General features: G+C 44.6%; 1 protein-coding gene across 2 annotated transcripts in view; it reads left to right on the top strand.

Annotated features, from left to right (window-relative positions):
• Window positions 1–22,074, top strand: part of LOC112220822 (testican-1) — a 297,048-nt gene that overhangs the window by 171,207 nt on the left and 103,767 nt on the right. For both annotated transcript variants that reach the window (XM_024382717.2, XM_042303032.1), the window contains one exon: window positions 7,717–7,797. In XM_024382717.2, the coding sequence (XP_024238485.1) occupies window positions 7,717–7,797 (81 nt within the window). The remainder of the gene's footprint in view (window positions 1–7,716; window positions 7,798–22,074) is intronic.

The raw sequence follows: 22,074 nt of genomic DNA, 5'->3' as shown, positions 1-22,074 counted from the left end.
GTACTGCCCTCACACACCCCTCTCTGCCTTCCCCAAGCCATTAGGCTCTGCCCTGGCCTTGTCCCATCTTATTGGGCCATTTCCATAAGGTCCAGATCGGATCAGTGTCCAGCCAATGATAAAATGCTCCATTTCCTCCCAGAGTCGATTCATTTGGCCCCGACTCTTTTTCCTTTGCTGGGAGAGAGAGAGAGAGAGAGAGAGAGAGAGAGAGAGAGAGAGAGGAGATCTTGGCTGCAAATCACTAACATTCCTTCCAAAAGCCCCAGTGCTAGAATCAGTATTCTGAAGATGTATGGGGCTGTAATGCAGGCCCAAGCCCTTTTGCTTATGGGCATGTCCTGCAGATTTGTGTTTGTGTGATTTGTAATGCATTATCTGGTGAAAGGATTGAAAGGGAGGATTACAAATAGCAGTCCCTCTTATCTCTGCCAGTCCAGCACCCCGTTGTACAGTGCCCAACAGATATGCACGTACGTACACACACACTCACGTGCGCAGCTAGACGGCTTTAAGTTCCTCTGGTGTCCAAATCACTAGAGACCTAACACCCACGCACAATCGCGAAGAAGGCGTGAGAGTGCCTCTTCTCCTTCAGGTTGAACAAATTTGGCATGGGCCCTCAAATCCTGAAAAGGTTCTATAGCTGTACCATTGAGCGCAATATTGACTGTCTGCATCAGTGTTGGTATGGCAATAGCACCGCCCTCAATCGTATGGCGCTCCGGAGGGTTTTGCGGACAGCCCCGTACATTACTGGGGTCGAGCTCCCTGCCATCCAGGACCTCTATACCAGGCGGTGTGAAAAGAATGCCCGGAAAATCGTCAAAGACCCCAACCACCCAGGCCATGGACTATTTTCTCTGCTGCAGCACAAGCAAGAGGTACCGGTGCATCAAGTCTGACACCAACAGGCTCTTCAGCAGCTTCTATCCCCAGGCAAAAAATGACTGATGCAGAGCTAACAAAATAGCTACACGCACTCAGCTTTCTTTTTATCTTTATAGGCCTTTTATTGCAATGTCTCTGTGCACACTCGCAGGGCCCTACACACTCACCCACACTGTCACTCCAACACACACACACCCACTCACCTGCAAGCTGCTGCTACTCTTATATCCTCTTGCCTAGTCACCTTACCCTTGTACATATCTACCTCAGTCACACCAGTATCCCTGCACATGTAAATATGGCATTAGAACGGACTTTTAAAATATTTACTGTATATAGTTTGCTTACTTTACTTTGTGTCTTTCTCATTCTTATTTCTCGTGGGTTTTTTTTCTCGTAATATATTATTTATTTTTGCATTTTTGGGTTTAGAGCTGGCAAGAAAGGCATTCCACTGTACTTGTGCGTGTGACATTAAAACTTGAAGCTTGCAACTTGAAACACGCACACACACAGTCTTAAAACGAACCTTGCTGTAACCAAAATTGTAATGCCGCTGTTTCCCAATGTTCTTGAACTTGGGATTTAATTTGAAGTCACATACTGTTATTGGGTGATTCCACGCCAGTGGGAGTGGGGAATATTTTTTTGGTATCTCCGATTGATCTGACACTTCTCATATAGGAACTTCATTGGGAGAAAGGATGTTTAACATGCTTTTTACATGTGTATCACACATTTTTGGGGCAAAAATCCTGATGAAATTTGCCAATTTAGGCCCTTTTTAAACCTATACATACACGCCTCCTATAAGACCCTATGATCCAGGAACTGTACATGATACAGACAACCTCTTGGTCTCATTATGCTCCTTATAGTGTTAACTAACATATGGAGTATGTCTAGATTCTGAAATACACATTTTCACAATTTACTCAACATAAGGATTATAAAATCAGCAAAAAAAGAAACGTCCTCTCACTTTTCAGCAAACTTAACATGTGTCAATATGTGTATGAACATAACAAGATTCAACAACTGAGACATAAACTGAACAAGTTCCACAGACATGTGACTAACAAAAATTTAGTCATGTGTCCCTGAACAAAGGGGTGTCAAAATCAAGTATCTGGTGTGGCCACCGTCTGTGTTAAGTACCGCAGTGCAGCTCCTCCTCATGGACTACACCAGATTTGCCAGTTCTTGCTGTGAGATGTTACCCCACTCTTCCACCAAGGCACCTGCAAGTTCCCAGACATTTCTGGGGGGAATGGCCCTAGCCCTCACCCTCCGATCCAACAGGTTCCAGACGTGCTCAATGGGATTGAGATCCGGGCTCTTCGCTGGCCATGGTAGAACACTGACATTCTTGCACAGAATGAGCAGTATGGCTGGTGGCATTGTCATGCTGGAGGGTCATGTCAGGATGAGCCTGCAGGAAGGGTACCACAGGAGGGAGGAGGATGTCTACCCTGTAACGCACAGCGTTGAGATTGCCAGCAATGACAACAAGCTCAGTCTGATGATGCTGTGACACACCGCCCCAGACCATGACGGACCCTCCACCTCCAAATCGATTCCGCTCCCAGAGTACAGGCTTCGGTGTAACGCTCATTCCTTCGACGATAAACGCGAATCCGACCATCACCCCTGGTGAGACAAAAACGTTTAGCCAGTCCTATCTGGTCCAGTGACGGTGGATTTGTGCCCATAGGCGATGTCTGGTGAGGACCTGCCTTACAACAGGCCTACAAGCCCTCAGTCCAGCCTCTCTCAGCCTATTGCGGACAGTCTAAGCACTGATGGAGGGATTGTGCGTTCCTGGTGTAACTCGGGCAGTTGTTGCCATTTTGTACCTGTCCCGCAGGTGTGATGTTCGGATGTACCGATCCTGTGCAGGTGTGCAGGTATGGTTACATGTATTCTGCCACTGCGAGGACAATCAGCTGTCTGTCCTGTCTCCCTGTAGCGCTGTCTTAGGCGTCTCACAGTACGGACATTGCAATGTATTGCCCTGGCCACATCTGCAGTCCTCATGCCTCCTTGCAGGATGCCTAAGGCACGTTCACGCAGATGAGCAGGGACCCTGGGCATCTTTCTTTTGGTGTTTTTTAGATGTTTCTTTTTGGTGTTTCACTAGAAAGGCCTCTTTAGTGTCCTAAGTTTTCATAACTGTGACCTTAATTGTCTACCGTCTGTAAGCTGTTCGTGTCTTAACGACTGTTCCACAGGTGCATGTTTAGTAATTGTTTATGGTTCATTGAACAAGCGGGAAACCGTGTTTAAACCCTTTACTTTGAAGATCTGTGAAGTTATTTGGATTTTTACGAATTATCTTTGAAAGACAGGGTCCTGAAAAAGTGAAGCTTCTTTTTTTGCCAACTTCATTAATATGAATATCTCAAAACAATATATATTTTTTGATTTTAAGACATTGTTTGGAACAATTAGTCTACAAGTACGCCACATTTCCAGAGTGGGCTCTCTGCTAATTCGGAAGTTATGATCAAGCACCACCAACACAGTGAATGGCAAATGGATTCAAAGGAAACTCCCTCCGCTGGTGATTTGCTGAATAGGCACACACAGTGTTCAACTATCAATTTTCTATGAAATACGGCCACATACAGTTCAGGTTCTCTGTAGCCTACTATAACACTGTCCAATATTGTCGTTACACTGTTTTTGTATTGGCTGACCCACTGCAGAGCGGAAGAACAAGAGAAAGATAGAAAGAGAGAGACAATGACAGAGGAAACTGAAATGAAAGTAGACGTGAGTCTGAGTCACCGATCTCTGTGCCTGGCCACCAGGTGTTTGCTAATGCAGTTTACTGTAGAGGACGAGAACCGTCTGACTGAATGACTGAATAGAGAGGCAGTTTGCAGAGCTAAGGGCATGGTGTGTGTCAAGCTTCTCAGAGAAGGAGTGCTGATATAGGATCAGTTTTGCCTTTTTGATGTAGGATCAGTTTTGCCTTTGATATCACAATGAATGAGATTACATGCACAGGGAGGAGGCACTCCCACCCAAATCAGCACTCCTACTCTGAGATGCTTGAGACATACATATACAGCCCCTGGACTGGCTCTGTACGTCTCATCTCGTTGTAAGTCTCTGTTCTGTTCGATATTGATCCTAGCTGATGTTGTCTGGAGACCTTATCACAGCATATTTTCCCCTTTCCCCACTCCCTCGCTTTTATGAATGCATACAGATGCATACGATTAGACACTACCCCCTACTCCATAATTCTGGATGTAGCCCCATAGCCCTTGATGGTGACTACTTAACATTTAGAGAGAAAGAGAGAGACCGAGAGAGACAGAGAGAGAGAGAGAGAGAGAGAGAGAGAGAGAACAAACGATAACAGCTCCACAGGTCTATGGGAGGCTGTGAGAACAAATGTATAATTTCATTTTAATGCGCTGAGGGTAAGAGGCGCTGCTCTCCAGGCGCTCGCCACGCGTTGTTTACTGGACTGATTTTAATGGGTTGTTGGCCACATCATAAAAAAAGCCACTCTGTATCACCAGCAGTGACCTCGGGCTGAGCTGTTATCTAGCCTGCTTCAAAGAGCCTCGCGTTCCCTGTGATGTATCACCAACACACACAAATATGGAGACACATTCACTTAATTCAGGCCCACTACGTATATGCACACACACCAAGGGTATTGTCAAAACTGCCCAATCATGTCCTCTAAAGTAATTGAATTCCTTTTTGAAACATAGAGAGATGAGGACAAGATGGAGGGAGGGGGTGAGGGAGTGATGGGGGAACATAGCTGAGAGATGGAAGGGAGAGGTGGAGGGGTGAATTAGGGCGACGAGAGGTGATGAAGCAGCGAGTGCAGCCCAGATTCCGCTGAAATTGATTTTTACAGCATAGTGCAGCGCTATCAATTTGCAAAGGGAGGACAAAAACCAACAACAAGCGAAACCACATACCAAAATGAACCTCAGGATCGATGGTGTACAACTCCAACGTGCGTCGGTGCTGCTGCGCTGGCTGTTTTAACAGAGCTAGTGTAAACAGCACATGAGGGAGAGAGAGGATCAGATGAACACAAATAATCCTAGTGGTTTACAACTGTCCTCTGAGAGAAAGAATAGATGGATCATCTCCTCTTGTCTTCTCCTCCCCTCTTTCTCTATGTTTCCTACTCTTCTCCTCTCTTCCTCTCTGCTGTTTGTCTCCTCCGCTTCTCTCCTCTTCCCTCTTCCACTACCTAATACAAAAACAGGAGATCGAGAATCAAGGTGACTAAACATCTGAGTAATGGCCAGAGGTTTGTCCCCCATTTTGTTTTTGGCAAGGATCACGCCATCGGGTCAAATACCAAGATGTCAGAGTGACAATGGAGGGCATAGTTAGAGAGAGAAGAGTAAAATGGCACTGTACTGTAGAGAGGGGGAGGGAGGGAGAAGAGGGAGAGTGAGAGAACAGGCCAAAGAGGGGGAGAAAAGAGATCACTTCTGGAGAGGATAAGTTGGGGACTACAAGACACTGGCTGTAATGAGACAAATAAAGAGAGGAATGGAGAAAGACAAAGATGGTGGGTAAAGAATGAAACTGGGAAAGAAAGAGAGCAAGTTAGAGGAAGAGAGGAAATACAAAATTAGGCGTGGTGTAGCCTGCTGCTTCCCAAAACCTGGGTCCCCTGGGTTCCCCCCATAACCACCCCTTGCCATAGACCTTTGCCAGCACTGACCTTCCACACCTCTGTTAGGTGGTTTCTACAGCACGATACAGCTCACTACTACTTCCACACTCCATTCCCCCAGAGGGCAGCAGCAACCTTGTCCAGGTGCTGAGCCTGGTTGATAAGCACATCAGGTGTTGCCAATTAGGGTGATCGCCAGTCAGTGTCCCAGCTTTCAAGTCGTGAGGCTGCTGTCTTTGTTTAGTGGCCATGAGGTCTTTCGTTTGTTGTTGAGTCTTTAATTTGGGCATGCCTTTGGTATTTTTCCTTTTTGTAAATATTTAGGTTTCGTCACCATCTGAACAAATAATGATCCGCTTGGACTGACCGACCAAGAGGTTCAAGAGAGACCGAGCTGGTCGTGGACCAAGTTAAGGTTGCTACACTACATGACCAAGAGTATGTGGACACCTGCTCGTCGAACATCTTATTCCAAAATAATGGGCATTAATAGGGAGTTGGTCCCCCCTTTTCTGCATTAACAGCCTCCACTATTCTGGGAAGGCTTTCCACTAGATGCTGGAACATTGCTGCGGGGACTTGCTTCCATTCAGCCACGAGCATTAGTGAGGTCGTGCACTGATGTTGGGCGATTAGGCCTTGCTCGTAGGCGGCGTTCCAATTCATCCCAAAGGAGTTCAATGGGGTTGAGGTCAGGGCTGTGTGAAGGCCAGTCAAGTTCTTCCACACCGATTTCGACAAACCATTTCTGTATGGACCTCGCTTTGTGCACGGGGGCATAGTCATGCTGAAACACGAAAGGGCCTTCCCCAAACTGTTGCCACGAAGTTGGAAGCACATAATCATCTAGAATGTCATTGTATGATGTAGCTTTAAGATTTTCCTTCACTAGAACTTATGGGCCTAGCTCGAACCATGAACAACAGCCCCAGACCATTACTTTACAGTTGGCACTGAATTCGGGCAGGTAGCTTTCCTGGCATCTGCCAAACCTAGATTCGTCAATCAGACTGCCAGAAGGTGAAGCATGATTCATCGCTCCAGAGAACGCATTTCCACTGAGCCAGAGTCCAATGGCGGCGAGTTGTTCTGCTGATGTTGCTTCCAGAGGCAGTTTGGAACTTGGTAGTGAGTGTTGCAACCGAGGACAGACCATTTTTACGCGCTTCGGCACCCGGCGATCCCGTTCTGTGAGCTTGTGTGGCCTACCACTTCGTGGCTGAGCCGTTGTTGCTCCTAGACATTTCCACTTCACAATAACAGCACTTACAGTTGACCTGGGCAGCTCTAGCAGCGCAGAAAGTTGATGAACTGACTTGTTGGTAGCATCCTATGATGGTGCCACGTTAAAAGTCACTGACCTCTTCAGTAAGGCCCTTCTACTGCCAATGTTTGTCTATGGAGATTGCATGGCGGTGTGCTCAATTTTATACACCTGTCAGCAACGGGTAAGTCTGAAATAACCGAATGAAGGGGTGTCCACATACTTTTGTGTATATAGTCTCCCTGGACACATGTACATTCAACACTTAGGTGCATATGCTGGCTTCTTCCATAAATGCACACATTCATTCAGGTTATAGACCATGTAACAAAGCCTAGAACCCCTAGACAAAGCGAGTGCCACAATACCCGTAGGCTAGTTATGGGTTTCGTTAACACACCCTCCTCCCCCCTTCCTCCTACTCCTGTTCTCTCCATCCGTCTCTCATAAATCGGCTGTGAGAGTGAAGAATAAAGAGTACGAGAGATCTGTCAGTGCTACATAAAAAGCCCACTGCCTAATAAATACATGTCCGGAATGAATTAGGAGATTAAATCATCACAAGGCATTAATGCCAGAGCCACAGCGCCAGATGAAAATCTCATGGCACCATTCTGTTTGGCCGCTCATTTCGCAGCTCCGTATTCATCCCTAAGGCTTTGGTTATGCTGTGTCTGCTGGGTTTGAGGGATTGGTGTGTGTGGATGTTCGTGTGGATGTGTATTTGTGTGCTTTGATTGTGGATTGGTGTGTAGTTCTGGATGCATTTAATCCCTTCGTTGTGTGTATTTAAGTCATTTTTGGGGATACCGGTATATCAGTTATTTTGAACAAGACAATTGGTGTGTTTTTAAAAAATTTGCTTCTATTTCTGATGCTTATTATGATTCCACAGAGACAGAGGCGAGGCCCAGCAGACATGGGGAACCAGGAACCAAAGCCCACTCCAACCCAGGAAAGAGGAGAACAGAAGAGGGTGAGTTCTACTGTTAGCGTCATCATTCATCAACACTGTTGTGGTCCGTCTGTCTCGGTCCCTCGGTTGACAATTGATTTTTGATCGGGATGTGGGTGAAATAAAAAAAAATCAGGAATCTGCTGTAAACTGAGATATCTGTAATATCTCTGTAATATCTCTGTCGGGTGCCTTTTAGAGTTTTGTCTCTATCTGAGTGTGTGAGTGGGATAACCTCAGCCCACGGCTGTCAAAAAGCAGCCGCGTAGCTAATTAATTATCACCTGATCAAAGACATCCCCCTCAGTAATGTGGTGTTTTAGCACAGGCAACAGGAAAGCAGTAGTATGGTGCCTTAGCTGAAGCTAACATGAAATTCTTAGTAAGGCAGCATGTTAGCCGATGCTAAAGTGAAAGCAGTAATACGGTGCATTAGCGGAAGCTAACATGTATGTAGGTAGTAATGTGGTGTGTTAGCGCAGGTTACCATGAAAGCAGTGCTAGGGTGCATTAGCTGAAGCTAACATGTAGTACAGTGGAGGCTCCTCAGAGGAGGAAGGGGAGGACCATCCTCCAGTGAATTTCTTTTTTTTTTTAATTGTGAAACATTAAAAAAGTTGTCCTTTTTAGATAAAACTATACAAAATATTATTCACGTCAATTGATTCAAACACACTGTTTTGCAATGGAGGCCTACGATAGCCTCAACAGCACTCTGTAGGGTAGCAACATGGTGTACCCGGAGGACAGCTAGTTTCCATCCTCCTCTGGGTACATTGACTTCAATAAAATACCTAGGAGGCTCATGGTTCTCACCCGTTCCATAGAATTACACAGTAATTATTACAACATTCTGGCTTGTCCTCCAACTTATCAGAGCTTTTGCAGCATAAACTGATATGTTGTCCATCCAATCAAATGATCAGAGAATGAATCTAGTACTGAAAGCATAAGCTCCAGCTGCATGCACTGCAGTGCATAACATGTGGTGAATATTTGACTCAGAGACATAAAGACAATAGTGGAACAGTTTTTAACAAATGTATTTCTTAAAAAATTAAGATGAAAGAGAGAGAGAGCTAGCTATATCTCCATGTTTTTTTTCTCTCACTTTCACTTAACTAGCGAATGCAGCTTGCTAGTTTAGTCTACTCAAACACCCCTCTCAAGCAGAGAGGGGTGCTATGTTAGCTAGCTGGCTATGGCTATCCAACACTGGAACTCTTCCAAGTTAAGGTAAGCTTTTGGTTTTATTAGTTTATTAATTGCCAGGGCCTGCTAAATTGCTTGCTGACTGTACACTGTACTGCATGATTGTAGTGGGTTTACGAACACGTTAGTTCTAGTAGCTCTGTTGACTAGTATGACGTTAGCTAATATGGTGACAATGATGTAGGCTGTGTGTAGCGGTTAACAGTTATGATATAAATGTTTGGCTTGGAAAGGTTTTTCCGCCTGGTCACAGACAGCTGATGTGTTGTGCACTGAAGTCCACAAACGAAGGGAAAAGGTGAGAGGAGGGGAGAGCGCATAGATGTGACAATGAATTATACAAGTGATCATGCTGTTTGTATGTGGCTGCTATGAAAGTGAACTGTGTTTGCATGTGATCAGAGGGGTATTCATTCCTGCCGATTCTGTTCAAATGGAAGCAAACAAAACAGAACAGGGATAACATACCTGAATTTGTCCAATAGAAACTCCAATAGAAACTCTTGTTTGCACTGTTGGACTAATGATTTACACCCTAGATGAGCTAGATGCAGGCAAGAGTGATCAAGGCGATATTGAAAGTGGTACTGTCTGTCACATTGTAAAACGTTGTAAACTTTGTTGTAAACTTTCATTCATAGGCTAGGTTGTCGCAACCTCATGATGGGTATAGGTACAATTCAAGTATCATGTAGTAGCCTAAACCTATCGATGTTACATTGAGCTGGGTGAATGGAATATGCTGTAATAGCAATAAGGCAATGCTCATTAAAAAAAAGAATCGTCCTCCCTCATCTTAAATGGTACCGGCCGCCACTGATGTAGTAGTTAGTAATAAGCAGTGTGAAAGCAGGGACTAATATGGAGAAGAAGCGTAGCATGACCTGGCATAGGCCAACATCCTCTTGGAGTGTTAGTGTTTAGCATCGGCAAACACGCCTTCAGATCAGTAATGTTGTGTGCATTGACTAAGTTTAATTGGTTAGATTGAATTCATTTCTTGAACATAAAACATGCCGTATTTAATCTAGTGTGACCTGCACAGAAAAAGCACATATCTCAACAGTAATATCAGCATGTGTGTGTGTATGCTAACATGAGAAGAAAATGTGTTTTTTAGATGTGCATTTTAGCTCCCGGCTCTCGTGGAGCATCAGAAACCTATGTGTGCATTACACAGAACACGGCAGGGAATACTTATCAGGCTCATTTATTTTCATATGGTTCTTTTGAATTTCAGGTCCTTACATGGCTATTCTCTACAGGAGGGCGGACTAGACACTAATGACTAGAACATACTGGTCACAACCATTTTTAATCAAAGGGTGTATGTGTATGGGTGTGTCGGGGAAAAGGGGGGTGTGTGGTTGTGTTGTCTTTGGATTCTGCCTTTGTTCCGGGTTACACTTGTCTTTTGAATTGACATTCAACAGATATCACTGAAAGACTTCAAAGACAGGAGAGAGAAAGTGTGTTCCTAATGGGTTGGAACAGCCTGCTACATGTGGTACATACTCAAACAAATGGGTTAGTTATATTTATATATATATATATATATATATATATATATATATATATATATATATACACACACAAACAGACAATGAGTAAAGTAGTAAAATGAGGCACAACATAGAAAAATAGGGAGGGAGATAGACATAACAGATAGACATAGTTCACTTAGTAAGAATTTGACGCCAAGACCCTGTTGAATATTTGATGGAACTTCCTGGTTTATTCAGGCCAATGCAGAGGTACACCTCACCGACAATAATTGGGCTGTTATTGCCGTTTAACTTTCACCCCGTTGGTCACAGACCCTCAGTTCACATGAGTGATTGAGAAAGAGAGGGAAAGACACCAGAAGTAAACAGTAAATGACTTTAGACAGAATTCATATTGGCTGCTGATCAGCGCCCTGCAACTGGAATGATGTTGGAGCCAGAATGGTGGTGGCTGAATCCCCAGCACAGCATTGCCTCTGGAGGAAGAACATTCAGCCCTGAGCCAGAATGGCCTACGGCTCACAGCTCCACCACAGCTCAGCGGCTCTGGTCCTGTTTAATTAACACAGGGCGAATGGAAACTAGAGGGCTCAGTGGGGCAGAGGCAGTAATTCCAGACGTTGCGTGCTACAGGCTGTAGGTGTGACCCCTGTTGACCTCTACACCAGTCTGCTACCTCCCTGACAGCATGTCAGCCTGCTCTTTAATAGGAGGCTGTCTCAGGGTGCACTGCTGTGTTGTGAATGGAACTAGACGGGCATAAGAAGAGTCCTAGCCACTCACTGTCCAATAGGAGAGGGGACAGATTGCAAACAGACAGATAAACAGACAAGGACATCTGTTTTCTCAGGCACATTCAGACAGAGACAGAAAGAGAGGAACGGGCCTCCAGGGTGGCGCAGTGGTTAAGGGCGCTGTACTGCAGCGCCAGCTGTGCCACCAGAGACCCTGGGTTCGAGCCCAGGCTCTGTCGTAACCTGCCGCGACCGGGGGGTCCGTGGGGCGACGCACAATTGGCCTAGCGTCGCCCGGGTTAGGGAGGGGTTGGCCAGTAGGGATGTCCTTGTCTCATCGCGCACCAGCGACTCCTGTGGCGGGCCGGGCGCAGTGCACGCTAACCAAGGTTACCAGGTGCACGGTGTTTCCTCCGACACATTGGTTCGGCTGGCTTCCGGGTTGGATGCGCGCTGTGTTAAGAAGCAGTGCGGCTTGGTTGGGTTGTGCATCGGAGGATTCATGACTTTCAACCTTCGTCTCTCCCGAGCCCATATGGGAGTTGTAGCGATGAGACAAGATAGTAGCTACTAAACAATTGGATACCACGAAATTGGGGAGAAAACGGGGTAAAAGAAAAAAGAAAAAAGAAAGAGAGGAACAAGAAAAACGACTCCATATGCATACATGAAGAGGTGTGTGTTAATCAGGTGGACATCGATTTACAGTTTATGCACACATACACACACACACACACACACTATGGATCAGATAAATGGATTGCACTCTAGAGAGAGAACATCAGATGTTGGCAGCCGTACTGAAACTACAACCTCTCTGGGCAATTATAGGAAGAGGCTATCACTGTATATACTGTATATAAGGTCTGAACATAGCCTACGCAGACAGGTTGCATCAGTTAGTGTGTGTGTGTGTGTGTGTGTGTTTCTGGTGAATTGTATTATTAAAGGATGACTCAGAAGAGTCAGGTGTTAACGGTCACACACACACACACACACAGAGGTGGTCTGTTTGTGTTCTGGGGTCACGTTATTTCTCTGAGGTAATTGTAGAAAGCTGAAGGATCGTCGATCAAAGCTCAGTGTATAAGAACAAAGCTAATCTTCCCTTTCATTGCAACACTTCTAGTCAAACAGCCTTCACCCAGCCTTCACTCAGCCTTCACCCTGCACTGGAAGCCAAGATTACAGAGCTAGTCAGAGCCAGGGGTCTGGGCCCTGTCTTCTCACTCAACTGCTAATTAGTTAAATGCTGTCACGCCCTCCTCTCACTCTGACCCGCCTTCGCAAGGTCTTCTGGGTAAATGACACCATCCATTCCTATAAGATTCACTGCCCTTTGACCTCATGGTTATAGAGGTCACATTGACTTCACTGATTGGTGGATTCTTGACACCTCTGGGTTCCTGGGTCAGAGAGATGCATCCTGGGAATTTTGCAGCATTCCAGTGTACTCTGGCCCTTAATTTGTGAAGCTCTGGTGGTAGTCTGTTTACTGTTTACTGTCTACTGTGTGTGTGTGTGTGTGTGTGTGTGTGTGTGTGTGTGTGTGTGTGTGTGTGTGTGTGTGTGTGTGTGTGTGTGTGTGTGTGTGTGTGTGTGTGTGTTTGTGCAAAACCACGAGAGTGGTGTACAAAATATTAGGAACACCTTCCTAATATGGAGTTGCAACCCCCCCACACACATTTTTTTGCCCTCAGGACAGCCTCAATTTGTCAGGGCATGGACTCTACAAGGTGTCGAAAGCATTCCACAAGGATGCTGGCCCACTATGACTCCAATGCTTCCCACCCACAATTTTGTCGTTGTTGGCTGGATGTTGGCTGGATGTCTTTTGGGTTGTGCACCATTGTTTCCACAGGAAACTGTTGAGCGTGAAAAAAGAAGCAGCGTTGCAGTTCTTGACACAAACCAGTGCGCCTGGCACCTACTACCATACCCCATTTCAAGACACTTAAATATTTTGTCTTGCCCATTCACCCTCTGAATGACACACATAATCCATGTCTCAATTGTCTCAAGGCTTAAAAATCCTTCTTTAACCTGCCGCCTCCCCTTCACCTACACTGATTGAAGTGGATTTAACAGGTGACGTCAATTAGGGATTATAGCTTTCACCTGGATTCACCTGGTCAGTGTATGTCATGGAAAGACCTAATGTTTTGTACACTCAGTGTAGAACATCCATTAGTTTGTGCAGTTTATGCATGTACAGGACTACCTTCTGGTTTGTGTCAATCTGTCTGGACCACTGAGCTTTACCACATTGTCTCTATCTCACTGCTCTCATTTCGTTCTGTGTTGCTGTATAACGTTTGCATTTAGTTTCTCTGAGTGTGTGTTTTTGTTTTCTGTGGGCGTAATTATTCGGTGAGTGACCTTGGGGGTCCCGGGCGGCGGCGACGGTAACAAGTGCTTGGTTAACCGTTAGATAGCGTGTTTTTTTTCTGGTGATAGAGGAGACGGTAGGGGAGACGGTTGATTTAATGTAATGAAACGGTCTGTTATTCTAACAGAGCCAATAAGCTGCTCTGGGACAGAGCGGACAGGATATCAGTCCACACTGTGTGTGTGTGTGTGTGTGTGTGTGTGTGTGTGTGTGTGTGTGTGTGTGTGTGTGTTTCCGCGTCTCATCAAACTGTAATATCATGTGTCCCAGGGGACCTGAGGTAGATATGCGATGTTCAGACATCTCTCCCTCTTCAAATATTGAAGTACCTCTCTTCTGCCTATTATGATGGTTATAAATGTCACGGCCCATAACTCTGCTGTGACAAACGATTACAGCCGACTCAACAGGCGGTGTGTGCGCGTGTGTGTGGGTGTATTATAAATGTCAGCCCTCATATCTCACCTGCGGTAAATGTGTCCTAAGGACCATAGCGTGCGTGCGTGTGTGTGTGTGTGTGTGTGTGTGTGTGTGTGTGTGTGTGTGTGTGTGTGTGTGTGTGTGTGTGTGTGTGTGTGTGTATATGTCTCTGCTAGCAGATGTGTTTTAACTGTTTGCTCATATTTTCTATTGCCATACTTTAGTCGAGCTTCACTCTAGATTATCTAGTTGTGCCCCCTGTCCCTCAATAGAGTAAACTTCTCTTTCGCTTGGAAGCTGCCTCCCAAAAGGCCATGCATAAGAATGTATTTAGCATTCTTTAAATCTTCTTTTAAAGTAGTTTGCTACTTTGCTTTGAGCAAAACCTTGAGAAAACGATATTCTGGTCAAAGCCACTGTGTGTGGAGGGTGTGTGCTTCTGTTAGTTGGTGTGTGTGCGCACATGTGCTGTTTACCCATTTCCTCTTCACTGTGTGTGTGTGTGTGTGTGTGTGTGTGTGTGTGTGTGTGTGTGTGTGTGTGTGTGTGTGTGTGTGTGTGTATTTTGCTTCCAGGAGAGTCGGTCAGTGATGAATATTCATGCTCTGAAAGCAATAGGACTCTTCAATTGGGCTTTGGGGCCTCTCTCTCTCTCTGTATCTGTCTCTCTCTCTGTAAGAACTAGAGGCTTTCTCATTGCATCAGACGCATATTTTCCCATAAGCCACTGGGGTTTATTCTCCAGCATGTGGACTGAAATGCCCTCTGTTTATCTCTGCTATTCTTCAATTACATGCAGAATAAAATTTCACCTCCGTGGATTTCATTTCTCACCCGTTCATTCTGTTCAATCGCTCGTCTTCCCAAGAGGCTCTCCATGGTCTTTCATCCCTCTATCGTTTATCCTCTCCCTCACTCCCTTTATCCTGATCCAGCCCTCACTCCCTATTCTACTGTAGGCCAAACGGAATCACACCCTGTGGAGTTCATACAAACGGAAAAGATACTGTGTATATATACAGTACCAGGTCAAAAGTTTGCACACACATACTCATTCAAGGGATTTTCTTTATTTTAAATCGTAGAATACATTGTAGAATAATAGCGAAGACATCAAAACTAGGAAATAACACATATGGAATCATGTAGCAACCAAAAAAGTGTTAAACAAATCAAAATAGATTTTAGATTTTGGATTCTTCAAAGTAGCCACCCTAGCCACCCGTTGCCTTGATGACAGCTTTGCACACTCTTGGCATTCTTTCAACCAGCTTCACCTGGAATGCTTTTCCAACAGTTTTGAATGAGTTCCCTCATATGCTGAGTACTTGTTGGCTGTTTTTCCTTCACTGTGCAGTCCAACTCATCTGATGCAGCACTCCATCACTCTCCTTTTGGTCAAATAGCCCTTTCAAGCCTGGAGGTGTGTTGGGTCATTGTCCTGTTGAAAAACAAATGATAGTCCCTCTAAGCGCAAACCAGATGGGATGGCGTTTTGCTGCATAATGCTGTGGTAGCCTTGCTGGTTAAGTGTGCCTTGAATTCTAAATAAATCACCATCACACCTCCTCCTCCATGGTTCATGGTGGGAACCACAAATGTATAGAGACAAAGTAGAGTCGCAATTCAACGGCTCAGACACGAGAGGTATGTGGCAGAGTCTACAATCAATCATGGACTATAAAAGGAAAACCAGCCCCGTCGCGGACCAGGATGTCTTGCTCCCAGACAGACTAAACAACTTATTTGCTCGCTTTGAGGACTATACAGTGCCACTGACACGGCCCGCTACCAAAACCTGCGGGCTCTCCTTCACTGCAGCCGATGTGAGTAAAACATTTAAACGTGTCAACCCTCGCAAGGCTGCAGGCCCAGACGGCATCCCCGGCCGCGTCCTCAGAGCATGCTCAGACCAGCTGGCTGGTGTGTTTATGGACATATTCAATCATTCCCTGTCCCAGTCTGCTGTGCAACATGATTCAAGAGGGCCTACATTGTTCCTGTTCCCAAGAAAGCAAAGGTAACTGAGCTAAATGACTATCGCCCCATAGCACTCACTTCCGTCATCATGAAGCGCTTTGAGAGACGAGTCAAGGACCATATCACCTCCACCCTACCTGACACCCTAGACCCACTCCAATTTGCTTACCGCCCCAATAGGTCCACAGACGACGCAATCACACTGCACACTGCCCTAACCCATCTGGACAAGAGGAATACCTATGTGAGAATGCTGTTCATCGACTACAGCTCAGCATTTAACACCATAGTACCCTCCAAACTCGTCATCAAGCTCGAGACCCTGGGCCTCGACCCCGCCCTGTGCAACTGGGTCCTGGACTTCCTGACGGGCCGCCCCCAGGTGGTGAGGGTAGGTAACAACATCTCCACCCCGCTGATCCACAACACTGGGGCCCCACAAGGGTGCGTACTCAGCCCTCTCCTTTACTCCCTGTTCACTCACAACTGCGTGGGAATGCACACCTCCAACTCAATCATCAAGTTTGCAGACGACACTACAGTGGTAGGCTTGATTACCAACAACGACGAGACGGCCTACAGGCAGGAGGTGAGGGCCCTTGGAGTGTGGTGTCAGGAAAATAACCTCACACTCAACGTCAACAAAACAAAGGAGATGATCGTGGACTTCAGGAAACAGCAGAGGGAGCACCCCCCCTATCCACATCGATGAGACAGTAGTGGAGAGGGTAGAAGGTTTTAAGTTCCTCGGTGTACACATCACGGACAAACTGAAATTTTCCAACCACACAGACAACGTTGTGAAGAAGGCGCAGCTGCGCCACTGCCTGTTCATCCCGCTATCATCCAGAAGGCGAGGTCAGTACAGGTGCATCGAAGCAGGGACCGAGAGACTGAAAAACAGCATCTATCTCAAGGCCATCAGACTGTTGAACAGCCATCACTAACATTGAGTGGCTGCTGCCAACATACTGACTCAACTCCAGCCACTTTAATAATGGAAAAATGTATGTAATAAATGTATCACTAGCCATTTTAAACAATGCCACTTCATATAATGTTTACATACCCTACATTACTCTTCTCATATGTATGTACTGTACTATATACCATCTACTGCATCTTGCCATCTTGATGTAATGTATCACTAGCCACTTTAAACAATGCCACTTCATATAATGTTTACATACCCTACATTACTCATCTCATATGTATATACTGTACTCTATACCTTCCACTGCATCTTGCCTATGCCGTTCTATACCATCACTCATTCATATATGTTTATGTACATATTCTTATTCATTCCTCTACACTTGTGTGTATAAGATAGTTGTTGTGAAATTGTTAGGTTAGATTACTCGTTGGATATTACTGCATTGTCGGAACTAGAAGCAGAAGCATTTTGCTACACTCACATTAACATCTGCTAACCATGTGTATGCGACAAATCAAATTGATTTGATTTGAAATGCAGAAATCATCCGTTCACCTACTCTGCGTCTCACTAAGACACAGCGGTTGGAACCATACATCTCAAATTTCGACTCATCAGACCAAAGAACAGTAATTTGACCATGAAGGCCTGATTCAGTCTCCTCTGAACAGTTGATGTTGAGATGTGTCTGTTACTTGAACTCTGTGAAGCATTTATTTGGGCTGCAATTTCTGAGGCTGATAGCCGTAATGAACTCATCCTCTGCAGAAGAGGTAACTCTGGGTCTTCCTTTCCCGTGGTGGTCCTCATGAGAGCCAGTTTCATCAAACTCTTGATGGTTTTTGCGACTACACTTGAAGATAATTTCAAAGTTCTTGACATTTTCCGGATTGACTGGCCTTCATGTCTTACGGTAATGATGGACTGCCATTTCTCTTTGCTTATTTGAGCTGTTCTTGCCATAATATGGCCATGGCCTTTTACCAAATAGTGCTATATTCTGTATACCACACCTACCTTGTCACAACACAATTGATTGGCTCAAATGCATTAACCTTTTCATATGAGTTCCAAATGCCTCTAACGGTCGCCCCAGCGTGAGTTGTTTATTTTCGAACAAGTTGTATTTTTTAACAACAGTTTGAATTGAGGTGTGTTCCACCTCCTCATTGATTCACATTCAGCATTTGCGGACAATTTATGTTTGAGGCTTTACAGAGCTGGATGAACTTCTCTCTTTCAGGAGAGCCCACCGCACATCACTCATGTTTGTGCAGCTCAAGGATGCATCTATTTGAGCAGTCTTGCCAGAATTTGAACATATTCTTACTGGCGTTCGCTTTGCCTTCCTTGTTGTTTATGTTGTTAATAACTTTGGACATGTGTGCGTTCCTATCAAAGTAAGTTCCTTATTTTCCGTATATCGTGTTGTTGTTTCTACTACAGGGGCATACAGTATGTACGTATATGTTTTTTAATTCACATTTATTTAACCAGGTAGGCCAGTTGAGAACAAGTTCTCATTTACATCTGCGACCTGGCTAAGATAAAGCAAAGCAGTGTGGCACAAACAACAACACAGAGTTGCACATGGAATAAACAAGCGTACAGTCAATAACACAATAGAAAAAAAGAAATATATACAGTGTGTGCAAATGGCGTGAGGAGGTAAGGCAATAAATAGGCCATAGTAGCGGAGTAATTACAATTTAGCAAATTAACACTGGAGTGATAGATGAGCAGATGATGATGTGCAAGTACAAATACTGGTGTGCAAAACAGCAGAAAAGTAAATAAAAACAATATGGGGATGAGGTAGGTAGATTGGATGGGTTATTTACAGATGGGCTATGTACAGCTGCAGCGATCAGTTAGCTACTCAGATAGCTGATGTTTAAAGTTAGTGAGGGAAATATAAGTCTCCAGCTTCAGCGATTTTTGCAAATTGTTCCAGTCATTGGCAGCAGAGGACTGTAAGGGAAGGCAGCCAAAGGGGGTGTTGGCTTTGGGGATAACCAGTTGAGTATATCTGCTGGAGCGCGTGCTCCAGGTGGGTGTTGTTATCGTGACCAGTGAGCTGAGATAAGGCGGAGCTTTACCTAGCATAGACCTATAGATGACCTGGAGCCAGTGGGTCTGGCGACGAATATGTAGCGAGGGCCAGTCGACTTGAGCATACAGGTCGCAGTGGTGGGTGGTATAAGGGGCTTTGGTGACAAAACGGATGGCACTGTGATAGACTGCATCCAGTTTGCTGAGTAGAGTATTGGAAGCTATTTTGTAAATTACATCGCTGAAGTCGAGGATCGGTAGGATAGTCAGTTTTACGAAGGTATGTTTGGCGGCGTGAGTGAAGGAGGCTTTGTTGCGAAATAGGAAGCCGATTCTAGATTTAATTTTGGATTGGAGATGTTTAATATGAGTCTGGAAGGAGAGTCGACAGTCTAGCCAGACACCTAGGTATTTGTAGTTGTCCACATATTCTAAGTCAGAACCGTCCAGAGTAGTGATGCTAGTCGGGCAGGTGGGTGTGGGCAGTAAACAGTTGAAAAGCATGCATTTAGTTTTACTAGCATTTAAGAGCAGTTCGAGGCCACGGAAGGAGTGTTTAATGGCATTGAAGCTCCTTTGGAGGTTAGTTAAAACAGTGTCCAAAGAAGGGCCAGATGTATACAGAATAGTGTTGTCTGAATAGAGCTGGATCATGGAATCACCCACAGCAAGAGCGAAATCGTTGATATATACAGAGAAAAGAGTCGGCCCAAGAATTGAACCCTGTGGTACCCCCATAGAGACTGCCAGAGGTCCCGACAACAGGCCCTCCAATTTGACACACTGAACTCTGTCTGAGAAGTAGTTGGTGAACCAGGCGAGGCAGTAATTTGAGAAACCAAGGCTGTTCAGTCTGCCGATAAGAATACGGTGATTGAGAGAGTCGAAAGCCTTGTCCAGGTCGATGAAGATGGCTGCACAGTACTGTCTTTTATCAATAGCGGTTATGATATTGGTTAGTACCTTGAGCGTGGCTGAGGTGCACCCGTGACCAGCTTCAAAAAAATGGATTGCACAGGTACGGGATTCGAAATGGTCAGTGATCTGTTTATTTACTTGGCTTTCGAAGACTTTAGAAAGGCAGGGCAGGATGGATATAGGTCTTTAACAGTTTGGGTCTAGAGTGTCACTCCCTTTGCAGAGGGGGATGACCGCGGCAGCTTTCCAATCTTTAGGGATCTCGGACGATACGAAAGAGAGGTTGAACCGACTGGTAATAATGGTAATAGGTTGCAACAATGTTGGCGGATAATTTTAGTAAGAGAGGGTCCAGATTGTATCGCCCAGATGATTTGTACAGGTCCAGGTTTTGCAGCTCTTTCAGAACATCTGCTATCTGGATTTGGGTGAAGGAGAAGCTGGGGAGGCTTGGGTAAGTAGCTGCGGGGGGTGCGGAGCTGTTGGCCGGGGTTGGAGTAGCGAGGAGGAAAGCATGGCCAGCCGTAGAGAAATGCTTACTGAAATTCTCGATTAGCGTGGATTTATCGGTGGTGACAGTGTTACCTAGCCTCAGTGCAGTGGGCAGCTGGGAGGAGTCACTCTTATTCTCCATGGACTTTACAGTGTATGTATATTTGGAGCTTAATGTATTTGCAGTGTTATTCACATTTTCAATTACTGGTGACAAATGATGCATTCCTCTTAATGCATATATTGTAATGGACACCTATCATGTGTGTAAAATACTTTTTTGAAGGTTGTACTGATTATAATGAGCTAAGCTATTTGCCAGCTATGTGTGGTGCCATGTTTGTTGTCATTATACAATGCATTCTGGGTGTCACGTAATCTGCCACAAACTACCCATCTGTGCACAAACTACCCATCGTCGGATTACTTTCGATTTCTAGAAAGTGTTTTACTCAAATATTTTGATCAATGGTGAGCTCACCCGTGATGTGATTAATTATAAATATTTATTGCAATTTGCTAATTCATATTGTAGTTTATGTCAGCCGAGAGTTATACAAATATGACTGCTTGTGTTACGTCAATCTTTCCTCAGTTAGCGCTAGGACAAATGTAGCCCACATTTTTCCGATTTGGATGATTGTGTTATGCTGTAGCTACTTCTGTGAATGTCTGAACATTGCATCCGAAAATAAACTGCTCACATTCTGGACATAACTTTGTAAGGACTGTGTTTGTCCAAACAGTGTGGCCAGCTCAAATGCTGACTGTTGCGTCAATTGAAACTGGACATTCTAAATACGCATTCTAATCACAGCAGTTTGATTGTAAGCTACAGGGACCACTGTTGAACGATCACACCCGTGTGTTGGTAGGTTTGAAAAGGTTAAGAAGGTAAGACATTCCACAAATGTACTTTTAACAAGGCACACCTGTTAATTGAAATGCATTCCAGGTGACTCCCTCATGAAGCTGGTTGAGAAAATGCCAAGAGTGTGCAAAGCTGTCATCAAGGCAAGGGTGGCTACTTTAAGGTTTCATCAGGAAAACCCTGGAATGAGTCGGTGTGTCCAAACATTTAACTGGTACTGTGTGTGTGTGTCTGTATATATATATATATATATATATATATATACACACATATATACACACACACAGTACAGTTACATATATATTATATTACAATTACAACAATACTGAATGAACAATGAACACTTGTATTTTACCTTAAAATAATACATAAATAAAATCTATTTAGTCTCAAATAAATAATGAAATATGCTCAATTTGATTTAAATAATGCAAAAACACAGTGTTGGAGAAGAAAGTAAAAGTGCAATATGTGCCATGCAAAAAAGTTAACGTTTAAGTTCCTTGCTCAGAACATGTGAAAGCTGGTATGTGTATATATATATACATATATATATATATACAGTGGGGAGAACAAGTATTTGATACACTGCCGATTTTGCAGGTTTTCCTACTTACAAAGCATGTAGAGGTCTGTAATATGTATCATAGGTACACTTCAACTGTGTGAGACGGTATCTAAAACAAAAATCCAGAAAATCACATTGTATGATTTTTAAGTAGTTAATTTGCATTTTATTGCATGACATAAGTATTTGATACATCAGAAAAGCAGAACTTAATATTTGG

This window comes from Oncorhynchus tshawytscha, linkage group LG21, assembly GCF_018296145.1.
Source record: "Oncorhynchus tshawytscha isolate Ot180627B linkage group LG21, Otsh_v2.0, whole genome shotgun sequence".
Taxonomy (NCBI): Eukaryota; Metazoa; Chordata; class Actinopteri; order Salmoniformes; family Salmonidae; genus Oncorhynchus; species Oncorhynchus tshawytscha.
Note: the sequence above shows the minus strand (reverse complement) of the source record. Positions and strands in the feature narration are given on the sequence as shown.